General features: G+C 47.5%; 1 protein-coding gene across 1 annotated transcript; it reads right to left on the reverse strand.

Annotated features, from left to right (window-relative positions):
• Positions 1–448: 448 nt before the first annotated feature.
• On the reverse strand, positions 449–24,077 carry TTC9B (tetratricopeptide repeat domain 9B). The gene is made up of 3 exons (XM_077285555.1): positions 23,646–24,077; positions 13,014–13,196; positions 449–1,367 (listed from the first exon to the last, which is right to left on the reverse strand). Exons 1-3 carry the CDS (start codon positions 24,073–24,075, stop codon positions 1,273–1,275), a joined length of 708 nt encoding a protein of 235 aa, XP_077141670.1. The 5' UTR covers positions 24,076–24,077; the 3' UTR covers positions 449–1,272.
• Positions 24,078–24,279: the final 202 nt, after the last annotated feature.

The raw sequence follows: 24,279 nt of genomic DNA on the forward strand, positions 1-24,279 counted from the left end.
TATTACCGCAAAGTCCAATCTGTGAAATAATAAAATACTTAACCCGTACAGTAAACGACAAACAAATAAAAATGCCAGAATTCCCCAAATTTCTTGCTAGTTTTTCAGTATATTACATGGTAAAATGAATGTTGTCATCAGGACTACATCTAGTCCTTCAAAAGACAAGTCCTCATACTGCTATAGTGATGGAAAAATTAAAAAAGTTATGGCCCAAAACTGTCCGGGTCCTGAAAGGGATGAAAAAAAGAAAAAAAAAAAAAAGGTTTGGACTTAAACATTAAAATTGGGCAAAATATTTGTTCCGTACGTTTAGATAAGAAACAATAATTATTATTCACCCCCACACCAGAGAGCGGAGTCCCAATACTTGAGGAATCAATACGTATGTTTTTTTTAGGTTTTTCTTTTTTGTTTTGTTTTTAACTTTGACAAACAAATGCAGAAACAGAATTTGCTGTCTTTTTATTTATAAAAGAAAGTCCTACACAACATCCTTATGTTTTCTGAGACTGAAGAACGAGCCACAATTTCACTTCGTATGGCATGAGGGAGCAGTAGGTCTGTCCAAATTCTGTTTCCCGCTTTTGCCGAAAGTGCAAAGCGTTAACTAGAAGTGTAAGGTGCAAAGGCGGAGTTACATGTACAGATCGGATCAGGAGTCACACTTAAAATCCATTTTCTGGAAACTTCTTGTAAATCTGAACTCGATGCAGTCATTTGTTTGGTTGTCGTCTGTGCGGAAGGCGACGACAGGTAAGAGTAGCGTAGGTTAGGATTTTAAAAGTCTCCGTTTCAGGTGGGTATGTAAAGAGTCAACTCTTGGGACACTGTCATTAGGGCAATCCTCGTTCGTGATGCAATATGGCATGGATGAGAGCTGAAATTGGGGGCTTCCTTTAAAATCAGCATGCTGCCTCCAGAGCTACTGAGCATGACCCATCCAAATACGAAGATTTCATAAATCTATGTGTATGTCGTCTATCCTTGATAGAAAAAACACACACATACACATGAACACTTGATGCATGCATTGACACATTATAGGTAGTGGAGAGGCAGATAGATTCCTAAAATAATCTTTTTTTTTTCCTTAAATAAATTTATATAAAGTGCCAGAGCTGCATTATTCTTTTATATCGTGTTCTCTGGATGAGAGAAAGACTGTTGAGGTTTGCACAGGGCAATGCTCAGTATTAGCCGCCATGCTCTTGCTCACAGTATCTCAACATACAAGTTTGGTGAAGGGGTAGGATCGGGTCTAACGTTGGGCTATCCAATCACTTCCTTAAAATTTTTCCTTTCCCGTTGGCTTGACCTCTGCACTTTCATTTCTGTCAGCTGGATGTAACGAAGGACGTTGGTGTCTGTATGGAAGAAAAAAAAAATTTCAGCTGTATGGGATACGCAAATTAGTTTAAATGGTGACTCCATAAAAAAAAAAATCCTGCGCTAGGCATATAGGGAACAGATATGACGTCATGTTTGACAGCTACCATACAAACAGTTCAAAATTCCTATATAAATGAACACTTTAGACAAATAAATGTCCTTTCATTGGGACCCTGATGATCAGCTGGAAATCTTCAGATTCCCATGCAGCACCACTACAGAGACAATTAAGCATTACACCGTGCCCATCCATAGCATGGCTTGGCTATGCCATACATGAGAGGTCCTCCAGAACCCCCTTTCGTAGCCCCACTCTACTTTGGGAATTAGAAGAAAATCCAAATAATGGGTTTTCTAAACCTGACAACTCCCTTAATGTAGCCATCTCTTAAAGAACATATATCAGTAATCCACAGGATGGAGAATAAATATTTGACTCCTGGGGGGTCCGGCTGCTGAGACCACTACTTATCCCAAGAATTGAGAGCCAAAGTGTAAAAAGTGACTGAGCATGTGCAATCATCTCGCCATTAACTACCTATAGAATAATAGTGGAAAATTAATGGAGCTGTGGTTGCACATGCTCAGTAATGTTCCATTTACACAGAACTTAGGGTCCCCCATTCCTGGGGTCAGGAGGAGTGTCAGCAGTCGGCCTCCCACCAAATTTGTATCACATATCTGTGTATATTTACTTTAAAATAAAACCAAGAAAACCTGATTGCTCACATATATGGTCTCTCAACAATTATTTTTATTATTTAACGGATTATTTCCATCTTCTTAAATAAATATGTTCAGATAGTGTTTGTAAATACAACCAATTTTGCAATTTACTGCTTGTTAAAATAATCAGTAGTTCTTGAGATATTCTCATTTTTATATACAGCTCATTGCCTCGGAGATTGACCACTGCTGCTCGACAGCTGAACATGCATAGTGCTTTCAAGCTCCTTTCTATTGACCTTGTAAGTGCTGTTTTGAAACTGAAGCATGCAGTTAGGTCCTAATCCCGGCTGGTTTCGAGCTAAATAGCAGCGATGGTCGGTCTCCTAGGCAACGAGCTGTAAACAAAAGAAAAGTGTCAGTGCAGCGCCACAGAGTCCTGGTCGTTGCAGTACTGGAGCTCCGCCGCTAAGGGGGGCTATGGTACGTCTGATGGCACTGAAGGAGTTCTTCTGACCAGGTATCACAGTCACCAATACACTTCACAGTCTGGCCTCCAGGGGGAGCTAAGGGTTCTATGTATTAGGCCACTCCTCACATTCTGGTAAAACTGGGGGTTAGGCAGGAAGTTAGATCAGAAAGCTGACTGGGTTGGAACCAGGCAACACCTTGTGGCAGAGGGTGTTGTAGGGGAAGATTCAGAGGGGTCCCTGTCAGGGGTGGGATCCTGACAGAGGCCTAGCACACAGAGAGAACGTTACGGGACCGCGCCTGCACGATATAGCGGCGGTACCCCAAGAAAGGACAAGAAGCGAGGTTCATTGTGCTGAGTGAGAAACGAGATCAACGCAACAAGGAGAATACCAGTAGGAGTCGTGCTGTAAGACGAGGCAACATCCTAATGAGGCGCATAACCGGTGGCCGGAACGCCGAGGACGTATAGAGCTCCAGGCCAAACTTCAAACCTACGGCAGGACAGTCAGTTATAGGTGGGCTGTCTCATCCAATTGACCCAGGAAGACCCAGGGGGGGTAACAACAGGAGTGGGGCGACGCTAGAGTCCCGGAAGAGCTCCGAGCCTCCCCGTCATACGGGTGCGTCCTAACCATAAGATCTGGGGGATGTGGAAGAACATCAGAATCGAGTTGTGAGGGAACACGAGAAACAGACAACAGTTGTGGGGACTATCCCGTGAGCACAGCAGGGGAGGACCACAACACACGAGCGCTAGACGGTAGGCACAGATTTCCACCTGCAAAGGGAACTCTGGAGGTGCCATCGGACCGACCAGGCTTGCGCAGCCTGGTTAACCGTATTCCGGATTGAGGATCCTGAAGTCTTCAGTAAAGAGGTAAAGAGACTGCAACTGGGTGTCCTCGTTATTTACTGCGACCTGCACCGCACCACCACAACATCATCACCATTCCCTTCACCTTTATTGTACGCCCCTCAGCAGGGTCACGGACCGGGTCTAGCCACCGTGACAACCCCAGAACAGAGACTTAGAGGCCCGGTACCGGGTACCCCTCGGCCCTGCGGCAGTGGGGGCGCTACAACTTGGCGTCACGAACAGGATCTACTTAAGCCTGAAGAATCAGGTCATGTGTGCCTTGGAACTGTGATTTATTGTGCTTGGACTGTGACTTATTGTAAAGGCTGTGCATTGCCATTTACCGCCAAAAACCGCCGCCATTACAGCGCTGAGGAGAGCGCAGGAGAAGAAGAGGGGCGTGGAAGTGGGCGTAAACAGGCTGGAGAGCGCGAAAGACAATGGCCACCCAGTCTAAACATTTTTGCATCCTGAGGACGTGTCCGTCAACAGCCGAGGTCCGCCTTCTCATCCTCTTTGGAGGGTGGAGACCATGGAGACGGGGCCCCCATGAAAGAGACCGCGGGAAGAAGACACTGGAGAAGAAGCCAAGATGGCGACGCCGGGAGCACCGCGTGGGGACGACCCGACCCAGCATGAGGCTGCACCGCTCGACACAGCTCCAGATGCGCCATCGTTGCAGGGACTGGCCCTTACGGAGCTACCAATGGGCAGACCCAACTGGCCGCCGTCGGAGGAGTGTGTAGCCGCAGCCGAGGCCCGGCAGATAGCACGTCGCCTTGAGGCCGACGCTCGCGTGATCGCCATACTGGGTCAGCCTACGGAGGTCCGCCTAACTCCGGTGTCCCCTGCTTCCTCCAACCCGGCCGCGGCAGAGTGTGAGCTGCAGGCACAGGGCCTGAGGATCCTACCGGAGGCGGAACACCTGCGGTGCCTGATGACAGCGTGGCGGAACAGACCCCAGCCTGCAGCCCAGGTCGATCTGACAAGCATCGAAGAAGCCCCGCCATCACACTGGGGTGTTGTGGTGTCCTTCAACTCCCGGAAAGGAAGGGGAGTTATTCAGGAGATCGGGGAGCCTCTACAGGTCCGTGTTGATCGAGAAGAAGTGGAACCCTGCGGGGGAAGGTACGATTGCGACCTGGAGCCTGGCGACGCAGTGACCTATACCCGGTGGAGGAGGGAAACTGGCTGGATAGCTCGAGGCGTCCAACGGTGCGTCGCACTCCAGGCTGCTGCTGGAGTGTCGGAGGACGAGCCTCCTGCAGGGAAGGTGCCGGAGCCCGTCCCCACAGAACCTCAGGAGGTCCGGGCCCACCGCGTGCCTCTGGGTCGCGCTCGCCCACAAGCCAGTAGGGCATCCCGACGAGGGATCCTGTCGTTGCTGGAGCCGGGACCGGTCCTTGTCACGTCGACGCGGCCCGTTGGCCGGGTGAGGCCCGGGAGGAGACCGCCCCCTGCGCAGCCAGAAACTGAGTAAGCAAGAATGCTTCATTATGTAAATAGTTAACTGATTGTCTTTTTGCTGTTTTTGCTGCTACAACCCGATCAGGGGTAACTCTAAAAGGGATCCCTTTGTTTACCCGGGATCCCTTCTTTTGCTTTTTTGTTTGTTTTCTACCTGTTTGCACAAGTTATCAAGAACTGCTGAATCATGAACAATGCATGATTACAAACTTTTTGTACATAGTTTGCACCTTCTTAAAGGTGCCCTCTACTGGTTTTACACAAAGAAAGGACTCTTTACGAAGACACTGGTCTTGGAACCAGCACCGGAGTCCTTGCAGCGAACAGACTTGCAGCTTGAGAAGTTGCACTACCTCTTAGAGTCTTAGTCCCTTCTTAAAGGGGATGTTCCTCAAAAGCACTTAAAGAATGATGATGTTTTGAAAGAAAGTACTGATAATGCTGATATGTAAAAGTTATATGTAGCTAACTAGTTGATTGTGATAGATGTTTAATGATGTTGATAGAAGAATGAGGACAGAAAGCGAACCCGTACGGGGTTAGTCAGTGAGTCCTCCTAGGAGCCATACAGAGATGGCTCAGTAATCCTGAACTGAAAGATGGATGATAAGTTCTATACCGTGTATAGTAGTGGAAAGGCAGTAGGCCCAGGCAGAAAGGGGCGGTCCTGTAACAGAAAGGAGAGGCAGTAGGCCTGGAGCAGATAGGACAGGCGGTCCTGCAGATGTAAAGAAGGAGAATGCAGAAAAGTTGATTAGCCTTATAATGTTTTATAAGAGGGTCTTTAGTGGATTCAGCGAGTACGTCCTTAAAGGCAATGTTAAATTATTGTTCAAAAATTTAGCACTTAGTAGAATACCCGGTTGGGTAAGAAAAGTTATTTATAGGATGTTATTTAAAGTATTTAACCATGTTTGTAACGTTCAAGTGTCCTCACCTCCCATAAAGGGAAGCTCTGTTAAAAAAGTTTACTTGTACTTGCTGTTGTGAATTTGGTTTCTGGGCTCCCCCGGTGGTTTCTGGTGGTACTGCACTTGTGTGCTTCATCTCCTCTGTTCACCTGTTTTCCATCAGTATGTGGGAGTTTTCTATTTAGCCTTGCTCCTCAGTCATTTCTATGCCGGCCATCAATGTTACCAGAAGCCTTTCTGTTGCATGTTCCTGCTCCTAGACTACTATCAGCTAAGTTGGACTTGTTGTCCTAAGTTTGTTTTGCATTTTTGTTCCAGTTCTCTGTGATTGAATATTTCTGAGGCTGGAAGCTCTTGTGAGCTGAAATTGCCACTCTGGTGTCATGAGTTGATGTTAGAGTCTTAAAGTAATTTCAGGATGGTATTTTGAAAGGGTTTTCAGCTGACCGTGAAGTTCCCTTTTCTGTCTTCCTACTATCTAGTAAGCGGACCTCAATTTGCTAAACCTATCTTCATACTTCGTATGTCATTTTCCTCTAAAATCACCGCCAATATATGTGGGGGCTACTGTCTGCCTTTTGGGGAAAATCTCTCTAGAGGTAAGCCAGGTCTGTATTTTCCTCTGCTAGGGTCAGTCAGTTCTCCGGCTGGCGCTGGGCGTCTAGGGATAAAACGTAGGCACGCTACCCGGCCACTGTTAGTTGTGCGGTAGGTTTAGCTCATGGTCAGCTCGAGTTCCCATCTTCCAAGAGCTAGTCCTTTTGTATGCTTAATTACGTTCTCTTGCCATTGAGAACCATGATAGTTTGGCCGGCCAAGGGTTAAAATAATTGGCAGAAGAAAGGAGAGAAAAGAAGTCTGCAGAGAATTTTTTTTTTTTTTTCCTGAGTTTGCTCATTAGTTGATTCACTAGCATCTCTGCTTACTGCAGCCTTCGTCTCTCTCTCCTTCTAATCCTTGAATGGTTCTGATTTCACCTGATTAATATGGATCCACAGAGTTTAGCTACAGGTTTGAATAATCTCGCTATGAAGGTTCAAAGCTTACAGGATTTCGTTATTCATGCTCCTACATCTGAACCTAGAATTCCTTTACCTGAATTTTTCTCTGGGGATAGATCTCGCTTCCAGAATTTCAAACATAATTGTAAATTATTTTTGTCTCTGAGATTTCGCTCCGCTGGAGATCCTGCACAGCAGGTCAGGATTGTAATTTCCTTGCTCCGGGGCGACCCTCAGGATTGGGCATTTGCTTTGGCACCAGGGGATCCTGCGTTGCTCAATGTGGATGCGTTTTTCCTGGCTTTGGGGTTGCTTTATGAGGAACCTCATTTAGAGATTCAGGCTGAAAAAGCCTTAATGGCCCTGTCTCAAGGGCAAGATGAGGCTGAAATATACTGCCAAAAATTTCGTAAGTGGTCTGTGCTTACTCAGTGGAATGAGTGCGCCCTGGCGGCGAAATTCAGAGAGGGTCTCTCTGATGCCATTAAAGATGTTATGGTGGGGTTCCCTGTGCCTACAGGTCTGAATGAGTCCATGACAATGGCTATTCAGATTGATCGGCGTTTGCGGGAGCGCAAACCTGTGCACCATTTGGCGGTGTCTACTGAGAAGGCGCCAGAGATTATGCAATGTGATAGAATTCTGTCCAGAAGCGAACGACAGAATTTTAGGCGAAAAAATGGGTTATGCTTCTATTGTGGTGATTCAACTCATGTTATATCAGCATGCTCTAAACGTACTAAGAAAGTTGATAAGTCTGTTTCAATTGGCACTTTACAGTCTAAGTTTATTCTATCTGTGACCCTGATTTGCTCTTTATCGTCTATTACCGCGGACGCCTATGTCGACTCTGGCGCCGCTTTGAGTCTTATGGATTGGTCCTTTGCCAAACGCTGTGGGTTTGATTTAGAGCCTCTGGAAGTTCCTATACCTCTGAAGGGTATTGACTTCACGCCATTGGCTAGTAACAAACCACAATACTGGACACAAGTAACTATGCGTATTAATCCGGATCACCAGGAGATTATTCGCTTCCTTGTGTTGTATAATCTACATGATGTGTTGGTGCTTGGATTGCCATGGCTGCAATCTCATAACCCAGTCCTCAACTGGAAAGCAATGTCTGTGTTAAGCTGGGGATGTCAGGGGACTCATGGGGACGTACCTTTGGTTTCCATTTCGTCATCTATTCCCTCTGAGATTCCGGAATTTTTATCTGATTATCGTGACGTTTTTGAGGAGCCTAAACTTGGTTCACTACCTCCGCACAGAGATTGCGATTGTACTATAGATCTGATTCCGGGCAGTAAGTTTCCAAAGGGTCGTTTATTTAATCTATCTGTGCCTGAACATGCTGCTATGCGGGAATATATTAAGGAGTCCTTGGAAAAGGGACATATTCGTCCTTCGTCATCTCCCTTAGGAGCCGGTTTTTTCTTTGTATCTAAAAAAGATGGCTCTTTGAGGCCGTGTATTGATTATCGGCTTTTGAATAAAATCACGGTTAAATATCAGTATCCTTTGCCACTGCTTACTGATTTGTTTGCTCGAATAAAGGGGGCCAAGTGGTTCTCTAAGATTGATCTTCGTGGGGCGTATAATTTGGTGCGAATTAAGCAGGGGGATGAGTGGAAAACCGCATTTAATACGCCTGAGGGCCATTTTGAGTATTTAGTAATGCCTTTTGGTCTTTCAAATGCCCCTTCAGTCTTTCAGTCCTTTATGCATGACATTTTCCGTGATTATTTGGATAAATTTTTGATTGTGTATCTTGATGATATTTTGATTTTTTCGGATGACTGGGACTCTCATGTCCAACAGGTCAGGAGGGTTTTTCAGGTTTTGCGCTCTAATTCCTTGTGTGTAAAGGGTTCTAAGTGCGTTTTTGGGGTTCAAAAGATTTCGTTTTTGGGGTACATTTTTTCCCCCTCTTCCATTGAGATGGACCCTGTCAAGGTTCAGGCTATTTGTGATTGGACGCAACCCTCTTCTCTTAAGAGCCTTCAGAAGTTTTTGGGCTTTGCTAATTTTTATCGTCGATTTATAACTGGTTTTTCTGATGTTGCTAAACCGTTGACTGATTTGACTAAGAAGGGTGCTGATGTTGCTGATTGGTCCCCTGCTGCTGTGGAGGCCTTTCGGGAGCTTAAGCGCCGCTTTTCTTCCGCCCCTGTATTGCGTCAGCCTGATGTTACTCTTCCTTTTCAGGTTGAGGTTGACGCTTCAGAAATCGGAGCTGGGGCGGTTTTGTCGCAGAAAAGTTCCGACTGCTCCGTGATGAGACCTTGTGCGTTCTTTTCTCGTAAATTTTCGCCCGCTGAGCGAAATTATGATATTGGTAATCGGGAGCTCTTGGCTATGAAGTGGGCTTTTGAGGAGTGGCGTCATTGGCTTGAGGGGGCTAGACATCAGGTGGTGGTATTGACCGACCACAAGAATTTGATTTATCTTGAGTCTGCCAGGCGCCTGAATCCTAGACAGGCGCGCTGGTCGTTATTTTTCTCTCGGTTTAATTTTGTGGTTTCTTACCTACCAGGTTCTAAAAATGTGAAGGCGGATGCCCTTTCTAGGAGTTTTGAGCCTGATTCCCCTGGTAATTCTGAACCTACAGGTATCCTTAAGGATGGAGTGATATTATCTGCTGTTTCCCCAGACTTGCGACGGGTCTTGCAGGAGTTTCAGGCGAATAGACCTGATCGTTGCCCGCCTGGTAGAATGTTTGTTCCTGATGATTGGACCAGTAGAGTCATCTCGGAGGTCCATTCTTCTGCGTTAGCAGGTCATCCTGGAATCTTTGGTACCAGGGATTTGGTGGCTAGGTCCTTCTGGTGGCCTTCCCTGTCGCGAGATGTGCGAGGTTTTGTGCAGTCTTGTGATGTTTGTGCTCGGGCCAAGCCTTGTTGTTCTCGGGCTAGTGGATTGTTGTTATCTTTGCCTATTCCGAAGAGGCCTTGGACTCACATCTCCATGGATTTTATTTCTGATCTCCCTGTTTCTCAGAAGATGTCTGTCATCTGGGTGGTGTGTGACCTTTTCTCTAAGATGGTCCATTTGGTTCCCTTGCCCAAATTGCCTTCCTCATCCGAGCTGGTTCCTCTGTTTTTTCAAAATGTGGTGCGCTTGCATGGTATTCCGGAGAATATCGTTTCTGACAGGGGAACCCAATTCGTGTCTAGATTTTGGCGAGCGTTCTGTGCTAGGATGGGCATTGATTTGTCTTTTTCGTCTGCTTTCCATCCTCAGACTAATGGCCAGACCGAGCGAACTAATCAGACCTTGGAGACTTATTTGAGGTGTTTTGTGTCTGCGGATCAGGATGATTGGGTTGCCTTTTTGCCCTTGGCGGAGTTTGCCCTCAATAATCGGGCTAGTTCTGCCACCTTGGTTTCTCCTTTCTTCTGTAATTCGGGGTTTCATCCTCGTTTCTCTTCCGGTCAGGTGGAGTCTTCGGATTGTCCTGGAGTGGATGCTGTGGTGGAGAGGTTGCATCAGATTTGGGGGCATGTGGTGGACAATTTGAAGTTGTCCCAGGAGAAGACTCAGCATTTTGCCAACCGCCGTCGTCGTGTTGGTCCTCGTCTTTGTGTTGGGGACTTGGTGTGGTTATCTTCTCGTTTTGTCCCTATGAAGGTTTCTTCTCCTAAGTTTAAGCCTCGGTTCATCGGCCCGTACAAGATATTGGAGATTCTTAACCCTGTGTCCTTTCGTTTGGACCTCCCTGCATCTTTTTCTATTCATAATGTCTTCCATCGGTCATTGTTGCGCAGGTATGAGGTACCGGTTGTGCCTTCCGTTGAGCCTCCTGCTCCGGTGTTGGTTGAGGGTGAGTTGGAGTACGTTGTCGAGAAGATCTTGGACTCCCGTGTTTCCAGACGGAGACTTCAGTATCTGGTCAAGTGGAAGGGCTACGGTCAGGAGGATAACTCTTGGGTGACAGCCTCTGATGTTCATGCCTCCGATTTGGTCCGTGCCTTTCATAGGGCTCATCCTGATCGCCCTGGTGGTTCTGGTGAGGGTTCAGTGCCCCCTCCTTGAGGGGGGGGTACTGTTGTGAATTTGGTTTCTGGGCTCCCCCGGTGGTTTCTGGTGGTACTGCACTTGTGTGCTTCATCTCCTCTGTTCACCTGTTTTCCATCAGTATGTGGGAGTTTTCTATTTAGCCTTGCTCCTCAGTCATTTCTATGCCGGCCATCAATGTTACCAGAAGCCTTTCTGTTGCATGTTCCTGCTCCTAGACTACTATCAGCTAAGTTGGACTTGTTGTCCTAAGTTTGTTTTGCATTTTTGTTCCAGTTCTCTGTGATTGAATATTTCTGAGGCTGGAAGCTCTTGTGAGCTGAAATTGCCACTCTGGTGTCATGAGTTGATGTTAGAGTCTTAAAGTAATTTCAGGATGGTATTTTGAAAGGGTTTTCAGCTGACCGTGAAGTTCCCTTTTCTGTCTTCCTACTATCTAGTAAGCGGACCTCAATTTGCTAAACCTATCTTCATACTTCGTATGTCATTTTCCTCTAAAATCACCGCCAATATATGTGGGGGCTACTGTCTGCCTTTTGGGGAAAATCTCTCTAGAGGTAAGCCAGGTCTGTATTTTCCTCTGCTAGGGTCAGTCAGTTCTCCGGCTGGCGCTGGGCGTCTAGGGATAAAACGTAGGCACGCTACCCGGCCACTGTTAGTTGTGCGGTAGGTTTAGCTCATGGTCAGCTCGAGTTCCCATCTTCCAAGAGCTAGTCCTTTTGTATGCTTAATTACGTTCTCTTGCCATTGAGAACCATGATAACTTGCATTTTCAAAATTGTATGTCTTTTTGCTGACATGTATTGTTGTTTTCTTCCCCGTCCAGGAGTACTGGATTTAACCGGGGGGGGGGAAGTGCAGCGCCCCAGAGTCCTGGTCGTTGCAGTACTGGAGCTCCGCCGCTAAGGGGGGCTATGGTAAGTCTGATGGCACTGAAGGAGTTCTTCTGACCAGGTATCACAGTCACCAATACACTTCACAGTCTGGCCTCCAGGGGGAGCTAAGGGTTCTATGTATTAGGCCACTCCTCACAATCTGGTAAAACTGGGGGTTAGGCAGAAAGTTAGTCAGAAAGCTGACTGGGTTGGAACCAGGCAACACCTTGTGGCAGAGGGTGTTGTAGGGGAAGATTCAGAGGGGTCCCTGTCAGGGGTGGGATCCTGACAGAGGCCTAGCACACAGAGAGAATGTTACGGGACCGCGCCTGCACGATATAGCGGCGGTACCCCAAGAAAGGACAAGAAGCGAGGTTCATTGTGCTGAGTGAGAAACGAGATCAACGCAACAAGGAGAATACCAGTAGGAGTCGTGCTGTAAGACGAGGCAACATCCTATTGAGGCGCATAACCGGTGGCCGGAACGCCGAGGAAGTATAGAGCTCCAGGCCAAACTTCAAACCTACGGCAGGACAGTCAGTTATAGGCGGGCTGTCTCATCCAATTGACCCAGGAAGACACAGGGGGGGTAACAACAGGAGTGGGGCGACGCTAGAGTCCCGGAAGAGCTCCGAGCCTCCCCGTCATACGGGTGCGTCCTAACCATAAGATCTGGGGGACGTGGAAGAACATCAGAATCGAGTTGTGAGGGAACACGAGAAACAGACACAACAGTTGTGGGGACTATCCCGTGAGCACAGCAGGGGAGGACCACAACACACAAGCGCTAGACGGTAGGCACAGATTTCCACCTGCAAAGGGAACTCTGGAGGTGCCATCGGACCGACCAGGCTTGCGCAGCCTGGTTAACCGTATTCCGGATTGAGGATCCTGAAGTCTTCAGTAAAGAGGTAAAGAGACTGCAACTGGGTGTCCTCGTTATTTACTGCGACCTGCACCGCACCACCACAACATCATCACCATTCCCTCCACCTTTATTGTACGCCCCTCAGCAGGGTCACGGACCGGGTCTAGCCACCGTGACAACCCCAGAACAGAGACTTAGAGGCCCGGTACCGGGTACCCCTCGGCCCTGCGGCAGTGGGGGCGCTACATCAATATCTCAAAAACGGCTGCAAATTTAAATAAGCAGTAAATTGGAAAAGTGCTTGTTTTTACACGCTCTATCTGATAAGAACCTTGTGTGAAGATGGCAATAACCCTTTAATTGCCCTTCTGGAGATCTTCTACTTGTCCTCGATAGGCCGAATTTGAAGTTGAACTTGATCATCGCAGATTGGTACTAATGATGAGTATTGGCCATGGTACCAATGATTTGGGAAGCATGTCTTACCTGTAGGCTCCCGGCTTCGAGCTTCTTTGAGATAGAGCAAGGCATTGCCATAGTCTCCCAAGTGGTAGAAGGCGATGCCAGCCCGATACGTGGCTTTAAAGTTACTGGTCTGTTTCTCAAGCACCTTCAGGCAATATTCCTTCACCCGCTCGTAGTTTACCAGCTCGGATTGCAGCAAACAGGCTGTGGGGGCAATTACCGGGGGGGGGGGGGGAAGAAGAATTATTATTACTCCTATACAGGACAGGACACACGTAAAAAAAGGAGAAAGGAACCTGTTAGTCCATGGTAGACCTAGAAGTCAAAAGTACAGGAGATGTTCAGGTTTCATGCAAACCAGCACTTCTTGGTGGGATATGCAAGTTAGCTTAAAGGGTAGCTCCACCAAAAATTCTCCCCCTCTTTTAGGTACAGTGGTGTTCAGAAGTCCTGCATAGTATAAATTGATTTTTCAAGTTTTAAACGTTTTCTGTCGAATATCTTCGATGCTAATATGACAGATTATATATGGTTTTGTTCAGAATACAATTTTGCATTCTCTCCCTGTAATATTTTTAGCTTTTGAAGCAGTTTTGCCTGAAATTATTGCAACAATATGGGAATTGAAAGCACAACTAAATATTGTACAGCTTCAGATCCAAAATTAGCCAATCACAGATGAGGTTTTTGTGACCAATCATAACCTGGATATGGCAGCCAATCACATTGCATCACATCTGCTGCTTTGTTTGTTTGTTTTATCTCTTGGTCTATCTAGTGAATCATACTGTAGAGTTTTATGATGGGAGCCTTCAGATTTTTGTCAGCGGAGGATCGTGTGCGAGTTGTGCTGCTACATGAAGAGGGTTATACTGGCCCCCAGATCGCAAGGCAGGTCGGCTGTAATCAGAGTACAGTCATAAGAATTTTGCAGAAACATAAGCAGCTTGGAATTAGCCAGGACAGGCCCAGATCTGGTCGGCCCAGAAAGTCAACTAAGGACTTGTTTCCACTTGCGAGAAACACGTTCGTGTCTCGCATGTGGAAACCAAGCTGTGACGTCGAAACTTTGGAGCGGAGCGTGCGGCTCCATGTGTTCCTATGCGACCGCACGCTCCGCTCTGGAGTGCCGGCGCCAGAGCTTGGCTTCTACATGCGAGACATGGATGTGTTCTCGCAAGTGGAAACAAGCCCTAAAAGGGAGGATAGAGTACTGATAAGAACATCCCTTGCCAATCGAAAGCTCACCTCTCCTCAGCTTCTGCGAGAATGGCAAGAAAAGTGCAATATTGAGGTAGCAACATCAACTGTTAGGAAGAGATATTTGGAAGCAGGATTGAGAGGGTGCAAGGCCCGAAAGAAACCATTGATGACAGCCATACAAAGACAAAGGCGAAAACTGTGGGCATTGAAATATTTAAAATGGAGGAAGGAGGAGTGGGAAAAAAAGTGCTATTTAGTGATGAAAGCACTTTTTGCATTTTAGGAAATGATGGCAAGTGTTATGTGAGAAGGTTCCCACATGAAGAGTACAAGCCAGAGTGTTTGAGCTTCTCTGTGAAACATCCAATGAAAGTAATGGTCTGGGGCTGTATGGCAGCCTATGGTGTTGGAAGAACAAGGTGGCTACTATTGACTGGCCAGCTCAGTCCCCGGACCTCAATCCAATTGAAAATTTGTGGCACAAGGTATCATTAGAGATATCTAGAAAACAGCCAAGGACCAAGAGTGAGTTGATTGAGGCTCTGATACAGGCCTGGAACCACATCATCACTCGTGAACATCTGCAGAAGCTTGTTCACTCAATGCCACAGAGATGCAAGCTGGTGCTCAAGAGCAAAGGCTGGCCATTAAAGTATTAGAAGCTAAAGATGCACTCAAAAGGCCCTTTTCAGGACTCTGAATTAAATAAAAAATAATAAGTTTTAAAAAGTAAAATTTAAGTCTGTGTGAACTTGCATTGGAAGTTAATGAACTTAGAAACCTGTTCACCATTCTACACACTGTACTGGTGTAGGTATGGTTATGCTGTAAAAAAAATTATCAAAAATGCGCATACCATAACAATTTATACACTTGGGACATACAAAAATGAGTATGGCATACAATGAGGGATTACAAAAACATATACGTTCCACCAGTTTCACTGTAGAGATGCAGAAGTATGAAACATATAGTTTTCTTCACGCCTATGCAGGACTTTTGAACACCATTGTATATAGTTTCTTCGCGGTTTGCATTTTTTTCTTTATTGGAAGAACTCGGAATATAATGGTCACGTTAATTTTTTATTATAAGGGGAGAGGAGATGTGTTGCATATCATCCTGGTGTTCCGCTTTTAAGGGGTTTAGTAAATATTAACGGGAAATAATCAGGACAAGATGCAAAGTACGGAAATCCATCCCGTGCCAATTCTGCCCCTGAGGGTCTAGTAATGTAGATGTTGGAAAATACTGAATGTGAGATCATGATTGCCCGTGTGAAAAACAAACCTCTGGATCTGCACCTCTGCCCACTTCCTAGAAAGGCCAGAGATTTGCAATATTAGGACAATATAATATTTAGAAAGTTGCATCCCACCCTGATTGCTGCCAATGCGGGGTCGTAGCAATCTGCTTGTAAAAATAAAAATTCTGGTAGCTCATCTGAAGATTCGGGAGTCCCCCCATACACATCAGATGATTGGACGGTCTTGCCAATATCGGCGGATTCAGCCAACTTTCATCATATATGTTTAGGAGTCCTGAGTTCCCTAAAAAATATACCTATTTGATAACGTTATTTATGTACTGACTTGCAGAATACAGTAAAGAACAAGACAAAAACAAAGTGTCAGAATTATAGGATTTTTTTTGCATACCCCCTTTTCCTTCACCGCCAAAATATCATTAAAAAAATCAAATATATGAATCCCAAACTAATGCCATTAAAACTGGTCCTACGCAATCACTGATACATCAATGAAAAAAATCAGGTGTGCAAATATCGGTCAATTTGTATATTACAGCAGCTGCATAGCATTTCTAATCTATGAGGGTCCATGTTCTGAGACGCCCCACTGATCAATCAAAACAACGCTTGGAAATGTGCGACTCCTACACGAGCTGCGTGCACAGAGCGGTGAGTAAGAATAGTAAGTGCTTGGGTCTGTACATTCACTCAATGTGCGGACCCCCATAGTGTGTAACACCCCAGGTAACCGGTTGTTACAGTGATGTTGCCTTCCTTTTGGGGAGGGTGATGTCATGCCTGGAGGCAAGGAGGATTCTCTTTAACAGGTAATACATCTACATGCAACACATTCTGAATCCAGGCCAGAAGGGGGAGCTCTGAACCCGAATTCAGGGAGCTTCCCCAGATATATAGATTCTGGTCTGGAGGAGGAGTTAGACAGTTGGAGTTAGGATGCAGATGGTAGCAGACTTTGGATGAGAGAGGAATGTGAGCAGATTGGGGCCGTGCAGCCACTTGTGGTGCTGCAGCTCCAGGACGGAAGAGAACCAGAAGGGTTGCAGTGATAGCAAGTGTTGGAGTGGAGAAGCAAAGGAGAAGTCAGGAGTTCAGAGGGGAACTGTGACCGGGCAGCCTCTGAGCTGAAGCGCAGGAACCGGGCACCCGAGACGGTGTCATACTTCAGGTCCCACAGCAGAACTGGAAGAACAGAAGATTGTAAGTCGTCTGTCAGCACCCGCACCCAAAGGTGCAGCAGTACACAGAGAGCCCGGGTCGTGATAGAGACCCTGTAAAAAGGCTCGCATTGCCCACCATATGGGTACTGTCCCAGGACAGGAGAGAGAGGATCTTGTAAGGGAGCCACAGGCAGCAAGGACCTCGCAAAAGAGAGCTGGAAGGAAGGCTTACAAATAGTGTTGAGCATTCCGATACCGCAAGTATTGGGTATCGGCCGATACTTGCGGTATCGGAATTCCGATACCGAGATCCGATACTTTTGTGGTATCGGGAATCGGTATCGGGATTAATATCAATGTGTAAAAGAAAGAATTAAAATAAAAAATAGGGATATACTCACCTCTCCGGCGGCCCCTGGACTTTACCGCCGTAACCGGGAGCCGTTGTACCTAAGAATGCGCGCTTGAAGGGCCTTAGATGACGTCACGGCGCTCTGATTGGTCGCGTAGCGGTCACGCGACCGCTACGCAACCAATCAGAAGCTGCGGACGTCTTCTAAGGTATTTCAAGCGCTTGAAAGACCTTAAGGTGACGTCACGGCTTTGTGATTGGTCGCGTAGCGGTCACGCGACCGCTACGGACCAATCAGAGCGCCGTGACGTCATCTAAGGCCCTTCAAGCGCGCATTCTTAGGTACAACGGCTCCCGGTTACGGCGGTAAAGTCCAGGGGCCGCCGGAGAGGTGAGTATATCCCTATTTTTTATTTTAATTCTTTCTTTTACACATTGATATGGATCCCAGGGCCTGAAGGAGAGTTTCCTCTCCTTCAGACCCTGGGAACCATACAGGATACCGTCCGATACTTGGTGTCCCATTGACTTGTATTGGTATCGGGTATCGGTATCGGATTAGATCCGATACTTTGCCGGTATCGGCCGATACTTTCCGATACCGATACTTTCAAGTATCGGACGGTATCGCTCAACACTACTTACAAACCTCACCTGGGAGAGGGATCCACCATTGCCTCCAGGCCGACTGGACCACATCACCACCTGTTGCTGGTACCCAGGACTGTGGCTTACTACAACTAGTAAACCAGGTAAGGAGACTGTAACCATGTGTCCTATGTTTATTTCCGGCCCCACACCATTCTTGCCCAAACACACTGGGAGCCCTGGGAACCCAGCTTCACCTGTGGGAAGCGATACCATCTTTGCTGCAGTACCATCACCCCCAGAGGACCCCTTTAAGCAGCGTCGGTCACCCCTGACCGAGTACCATGGGTGGCGTCACGAACATTTCCTATTTTTCAAACTTTATTCAAACCCCTATAAAGACTGTCCCTTCTACTTGGGCACCCAGGGCCACGGACCGGGTCGCTGCCACCGTGACCACCCCTTTAATATCGACCGGACCCGGTACCGAGTATCCCATGGCCTTGGCAGGTGTTTCATCTTGGCGTCATGAACATGATGGACCGACCCATTGAAATGGGTCCTGTGCGCCATGGACTGTATTGGACTGTGTAATGGCTGCCATTGTTGCACCACGAGGCCGGTAAAGAAAAGGAGAAGATGTGCTGCCATGGATGGAGTTCAAGAATCGGCAAGAAAACTGGACCCGCCCACTACACAGGCTTTGATGCAAACAAAACATGTCCGTCAGGAGGACGGATCCGCCCCTGGAGGTGGCCGGCGGGAAAGTAGAGCAGAGACCGCCCACGAAGCGGAAAGAAGGAAGAAGACGCAGGAAAGCATGGCCGGGGCATGGCTGCACGCTACCCGGTAAAAGTGATGGCGGACAGCAGTGGAGAGCCGCCGGGACCTGCCGACATCAGAGAAGATGTCCCCGGTCAGCCACAAAAAAACCCGAACCAGATGACAACCTTGGATCCGGAGCTCCTCGGCGCGGAGATGGAGGAGCTAGCCTGACAACTCTTGTGGACCCAGATGACAGCGGTGGCCGCATGGAAGGAGTCCCTGGGCAGGAGAATGATGACCAAAAAATACTAGAACTTACCATCAGCGCTCACAGCCCCAGCGGAGCCGGAAAGAGAGACACTGCTGGTGGAGATGACGAAATCGCAGTCACAGGCCCTGCAACCAGGGCACCTGACCCAACAGCAGAGGCAGGGGACACCGGCACCGGAGAAGCAGGTAGGCAAACTGCCCCAGTAGCTGAGGAGACCCTGGTGGGACCCTTAGAACCCCCGCCAGGCGGAACGCCTGGTCAGGCAGCAACAACCATAACCTGGGACCGCATAACTGACCTGGAGGGAGCACTTGCAGACCCGCTGGTACCTGAATCCTTGTCCCTGAGAGCATGCAAGCAGCAGGAAGCCATACACTGGAGGCACCCAAAGACAAATGCAGCGCCCCATGGTCCTGGTCATTGCAGTAATGTCATTCTTCCACCAGGAGGAGTGATATTACGTCTGAAGGCAATAAAGGAGATCTCTTTACCAGGTATCACAAACCATGCAACACATTTCACACTCCAGTCCACCAGGGGGAGCTATGCTCCTATTTATTAGGGCACTCTTCACAATTAGGTAAAACTGGTGGTCTGGATAGGAAGTTAGGCAGAAGCTGGCTGGGCTTCACCCAGTGAGCTGCTATCTGAGCTCGGCTCAGGTAGTTGGTCCCTGACTATTCTTCCACCTCCAGAAGGGGAAGGGTTTCATCCAAGAAATTGGATTGCCAGTGAGGGTCCACGTCACCCGGGATGAAGTGGAACCCTGCCTCAGAGGAGAATACGTGGACCCAGACTTATACCCCGGGGATGCCGTAACCTACATCCGGTACCGAAAGGGAAACGGTTGGTGGGCTCGGGTCGTGCAGAGATGTGCGGCCCTTATGGCAATACCTAGGGCCCAGGAAAATGAACTCACCGCTGATACAGCTGCTGCAGCCCCTGTCGTCACAACTGCCCACCACCAAGCCACCCAGACTTCCATCGCGGCCCATGACCTTACGGTTCATGAGAGACAAACTAGTGGTGTTTATCTGGCACCGGGTGTAACCCTAGACTCTACCCTTCCCAGGGCAGGAAGGATTACGTGCCAGGTACAGCCCTGGAAACCGTCCAAATAAAAGAACACTGACAATAATGTAAATAGTTCCAAAAACTTTCCTTTTCTACTTTAAACCCGTCCAGGGTTAACTCTTAGAGGGATCCCCTGCTTAAAGGGATCCTATGTGTTGCACAAGTTTTCTTATTGTTTCCACGAACTGCAGAATCATGAACTGTGCATGATCGCAAACTGTCCTTGTACATAGTTTGCACCTTCTTAAAGGTGCTTCCTACTGGTTTTACAAAGGAGGCTTTTACAGAGACTGCCTCTCACAGAAACTGCTGTTAATCTTGCTGTAAAAATTACTTTGCCTTACAGACCTGAAGAAAAACCCGTTGGTGTGGCAGAATTCCGGGTCAGGATACACATCTTGTAGCCCACCCAAACCAACGTTGGTGGTTCATCACGGGTCCCTCGCATCACATCACCTTTAAATTGACTTGAATACTGATGATGTGATTGATATGTTGCACTACCTCAGAAAAGACTTGAATGTTATTTTGTTCTTAAAGCGATTATTGCCTTGCGCAGGCGTGTACTCCGGAGGACAGAGAATGAACGTCAATCCAATATTGCGGCCAGCATGCAGCCAGCGGGTAAGGAAAGGGTGAATCAAACACCCGAAAACCCCACCCATATGACCCAAAACTGGTCCCGCCAAATTCAGGTGACAGGTTCCCTTTAATAGATAGTATACCTGTACGGGTAATTGTATTTCATAGTTAGTTAGTACATCTGTTATTGGTCAGCAATGTAAATATGTTCTTGTTTGTAACGTTCAAGTGTCCTCACCTCCCATAAAGGGAAGCAACAGTTAAACAGCACCTGTCAGGCAGACAGAGAGGGAGGAAGAACACCTAATAGCTGCTGACAGAGTGGGTCCCTGACAGGGGTGGGATCCTGTCAGAGGCCTAGACAGAAGGCCACGGAGCTGCGTCGGCTCGGCATACGGCAGCATCCTAAGAGACACGAACAGCGAATTGTATTGTAGAGGGTGAGAAACGAAGTCATAGCAAAAGGAGAGGAAACCAGAAGGAGTTCTGCCCTGCAAAAGGCTCCCTCCTTTCTGAGGTGCAGGATCCGGTATCCGGAACACCGAGGGAGTAATCGTCTCCAAGCCTTGCTCCAGAGACCGGCAATAATCTTAGGGTGCCAACCTCCGCTGCACAGGCAGGGAAAATTTAGTATACTTACAGTGTGAGGGGTATGTTTTAGCCAAGCACGGTTGTCTGTATGGTGAGTGTGTTCAGTATTTTAAAGTGAACAATAAAAAATATAGTTTTATCTAGTATCTGTTAAGTACAAGGTTTTTTTTTGGTTTGTTTTTCTTGACTTTGAGCCTTGATTGTCCATCCGAAAATTCTTTTGTACACCTTGTAGCCCGCCCACGCCCGACGTTGGGGGTTTATGACGGGTCCTTTGCATCATTATTATTGGTACATAAGGACACCTGATACTAAAATGTTTGCACTTTTGGTAATTGTTTGTTATGTAACGTTTTAAGCCAAGAACCTCCCATAAAGGGAAGCCTAAGTTTAACCTGTTTAACCAATTGACATGCATGTCCAAAAATGTTTGCACTTTTTACCTGTATTGTTGTTTTTCTTTTCCCAGTCTGGGAGTACTGGAGTTAATGGGGGGGAGTGTAACACCCCAGGTAACAGGTTGTTACAGTGATGTTGCCTTCCTTTCGGGGAGGGTGATGTCATGCCCAGAGGTAAGGTGGATTCCCTTTAACAGGTAATACACCTACATGCAACATATTCTGAACCCAGGCCAGAAGGGGGAGCTCTGAACCCGGATTCAGGGGAACATCCCCAGATATATAGATTCTGGTCTGGAGGAGGAGTTAGACAGTTGGAGTTAGGAGGCAGATGGTAGCAGACTTTGGAGGAGAGAGGAGTGCAAGCAGATTGGGGCGGTGCAGCCACGTGTGGTGCTGCAGCTCTAGGACAGAAGAGAACCAGAAGGGTTGCAATGATAGCAAGTGTTGGAGGGGAGAAGCAAAGAAGTCATGAGTTCGGAGGGGAACTGTGACCAGGCACCCTCCGAGCTGAAGCGCAGGAACCGGGCACCCGAGGCTGTGTCATACTTCAGCAGGTCCCACAGCAGAACCGGAAGGACAGAAAATTGTAAGAAGGAAGGACAGAAGATTGTAAGATGTCTATCAGCACCCACACCCGAAGGTGCAGCAGTACACAGAGAGCCCGGGTCGTGATAGAGACCCTGTAAAAAGGCTTGCATTGCCCATGAAATGGGTACTGTCCCAGGACAGGAGAGAGAGGACCTTGAAAAGGAGCCACAGGTAGCAAGGACCTCACAAAAGAGCGCTGGAAGGAAGGCTTACAAACCTCACCTGGGAGAGGGATCCACCATTGCCTCTAGGCCGACCGCACCACATCACTACCTGTTGCTGGTACCCTGGACGGTGGCTTACTACAACTAGTAAACCAGGTAAGAAGACTGCAACCCTGTGTCCTCTGTTTATTTCTGGCACCACACCATCCTTGCCCAAACACACTGGGAACCCAGCTTCGCTTGTGGGAAGCGATACCATCTTTGCTGCAGTACCATAACCCCTAGAGGAGCCCTTTAAGCAGCGTCAGTCACCCCTGACCAAGTACCACAGGTGGCGTCACAAACATTTCCTATTTTTCAAACTTTATTCAAACCCCTTTAAAGACTATCCCTTTTACTTGGGCCCCCAGGGCCATGGACCGGGTCGCTGCCACTGTGACCACCCCTTTAATAACGACCGGACCCGGTACCAAGTACCCCACGCCCCTGGCGGGCGTTCCACGTGCACCTAGCGGTGAGTAAGAATGGTAAGTCCTTGGGTCCGTACATTCACTCAATGTATGGACCCTATAGAGCTGCGCACTTCAAAGTGGTGTTTTGACGATCGGTGGGAGGGTCTCAGGTCCCGGACCTCCACCAATCAGAAACACTCTGCAGCACTTATAATAATATGTTTTACAATAATAACAGCTACACTTAAAGGGGTTAATAAATCCTTGATATACACTTTATATGGACAGAAGAATAGTTAAAATTGACTCCATTATTAAGTGCAGCTTAGTTTCCATTTCTGAGTGATGATGCCAGTCCCCCATGTGTGCGGATTCTCCGTGGTGCAAAATGTTTCATGAAACCGAATGACAAAAATTATTTTTATCCCAAATAGTTGCAGTTAAGTAACAAAAACAACTTTAGAACTGAATAGTGAAGATGTGATATACTGTATATTTACAGCCACTAGTAACGTCTCCCATACTAGTTGTATTACCACTTTCCTACAATCCTGAAGGGTAGGTCCACCTGGGTTTTTTCGGTACTTCCTTTTTCCTGTCTTTCCATATTTGTAACTATACAAAAAAGTGTCTAGAAAAGTTATGTGACATCTCAAGCCTATATCAGGGAGGGAAATACTCCGTAAATTTCGGTAAAATTGGGAAATATTTATATATTTTCTTTTAAAACAGGAGGAAAATAAAAGTCCAGGGTACCGTTGGCCACTATCTGGATAGTGCAGATGGACAAAGATGGTTTGGGTCGCACAGATTATAAGAAGCCATGGAGCCTGTTCTGCCCCGTGCAGGGTGATATGGGTATGACATCCAGTCTGTACCGCCCCCTGCAGGGTGACAGGGATAGGACATGAAGTCTGCCCCTCCTACTGCAGGGTAGAAAGAAGGGAGCTGTAAAACATGGAGCATAGGGTGACACACACCTGCCGTGCTTCATCCTTCTCGCTGCCGGGTGACACGTAGATTGTGTAATTTTTGTGTCCCACTTTGGCACACAAAAGGTTATCGAGCACAAAGGACCCCCGTGCTTCCCTCCAAATCTCAATTCACAGGGTTAATCTGTGTCACTTCCACATCAGTGAGTCCTCCTCCCCCTCCCTCCACAGCTGCATCCCTCATCGGAGCCTCCACCACCTACCAGTCAGGCTGTCATAGCATTCGATCTCCGTGGCCTCCACCCGCACCTTCTGAGTCTCCGTCAGCCTTGTGCCCGCTCCGCCATTGGCTTTCCTCTCTTCCCCATCTTCGTGGACACCTTTCAGCACCAGCAGGGCCCGGTGGTACTTGCCTATTGCATCCCTGATTTTTTTGTCCTTGTAGCAGCGGTTGCCTTCAGTCTTGAATTCCACCGCTTTTTGGATCCTGGCCTCTATCTCGGGCTCCGTGTTGGCCGGCGCTCTCCCGCCGCCCACACCGGTCTGATCTCCCATCGTCCTCACTGGTGGTGGTCCATGCTGGGGGTATCCCAGCGCCTTTTCCCTCTGTATGTACGTTCTGTGCATAAGGAATGAACAGCAGAGATGCTGAGGATGCTGGAGGAGGAGGAGGAGAGAGCTGGAGCAGTACATCCCCCGCTGCATGCTGGGTACCACACAGCTGAGCCATCTCTTCTTAACCCCTTGAGTATTCGTCTAAGTCAATGATTCCCCATACACAGGTCTGGATATACAGACTCCTAATAATCACTTTTATGTATACTTCATCTACATATTCCCCATCACTTTACAATCATGGGAATCTTACAAAAAGTTGTACAATGTATTATAAAGAAT

The sequence above is a fragment of the Ranitomeya variabilis genome, chromosome 2 (assembly GCF_051348905.1).
Source record: "Ranitomeya variabilis isolate aRanVar5 chromosome 2, aRanVar5.hap1, whole genome shotgun sequence".
NCBI lineage: Eukaryota > Metazoa > Chordata > Amphibia > Anura > Dendrobatidae > Ranitomeya > Ranitomeya variabilis.

What these genes read in the sequence shown, in the direction of transcription:
- TTC9B (XM_077285555.1), bottom strand. Translation starts at nt 24,075, where the DNA reads ATGTACTGCTCCAGCTCTCTCCTCCTCCTCCTCCAGCATCCTCAGCAT. An exon ending in ATGCTATGACAGCCTGACTG is followed by an intron (nt 13,197 to 23,645) that starts GTAGGTGGTGGA and finishes TTGCCCCCACAG; the next exon opens with CCTGTTTGCTGCAATCCGAG. An exon ending in TCGAAGCCGGGAGCCTACAG is followed by an intron (nt 1,368 to 13,013) that starts GTAAGACATGCT and finishes TCTTCCATACAG; the next exon opens with ACACCAACGTCCTTCGTTAC.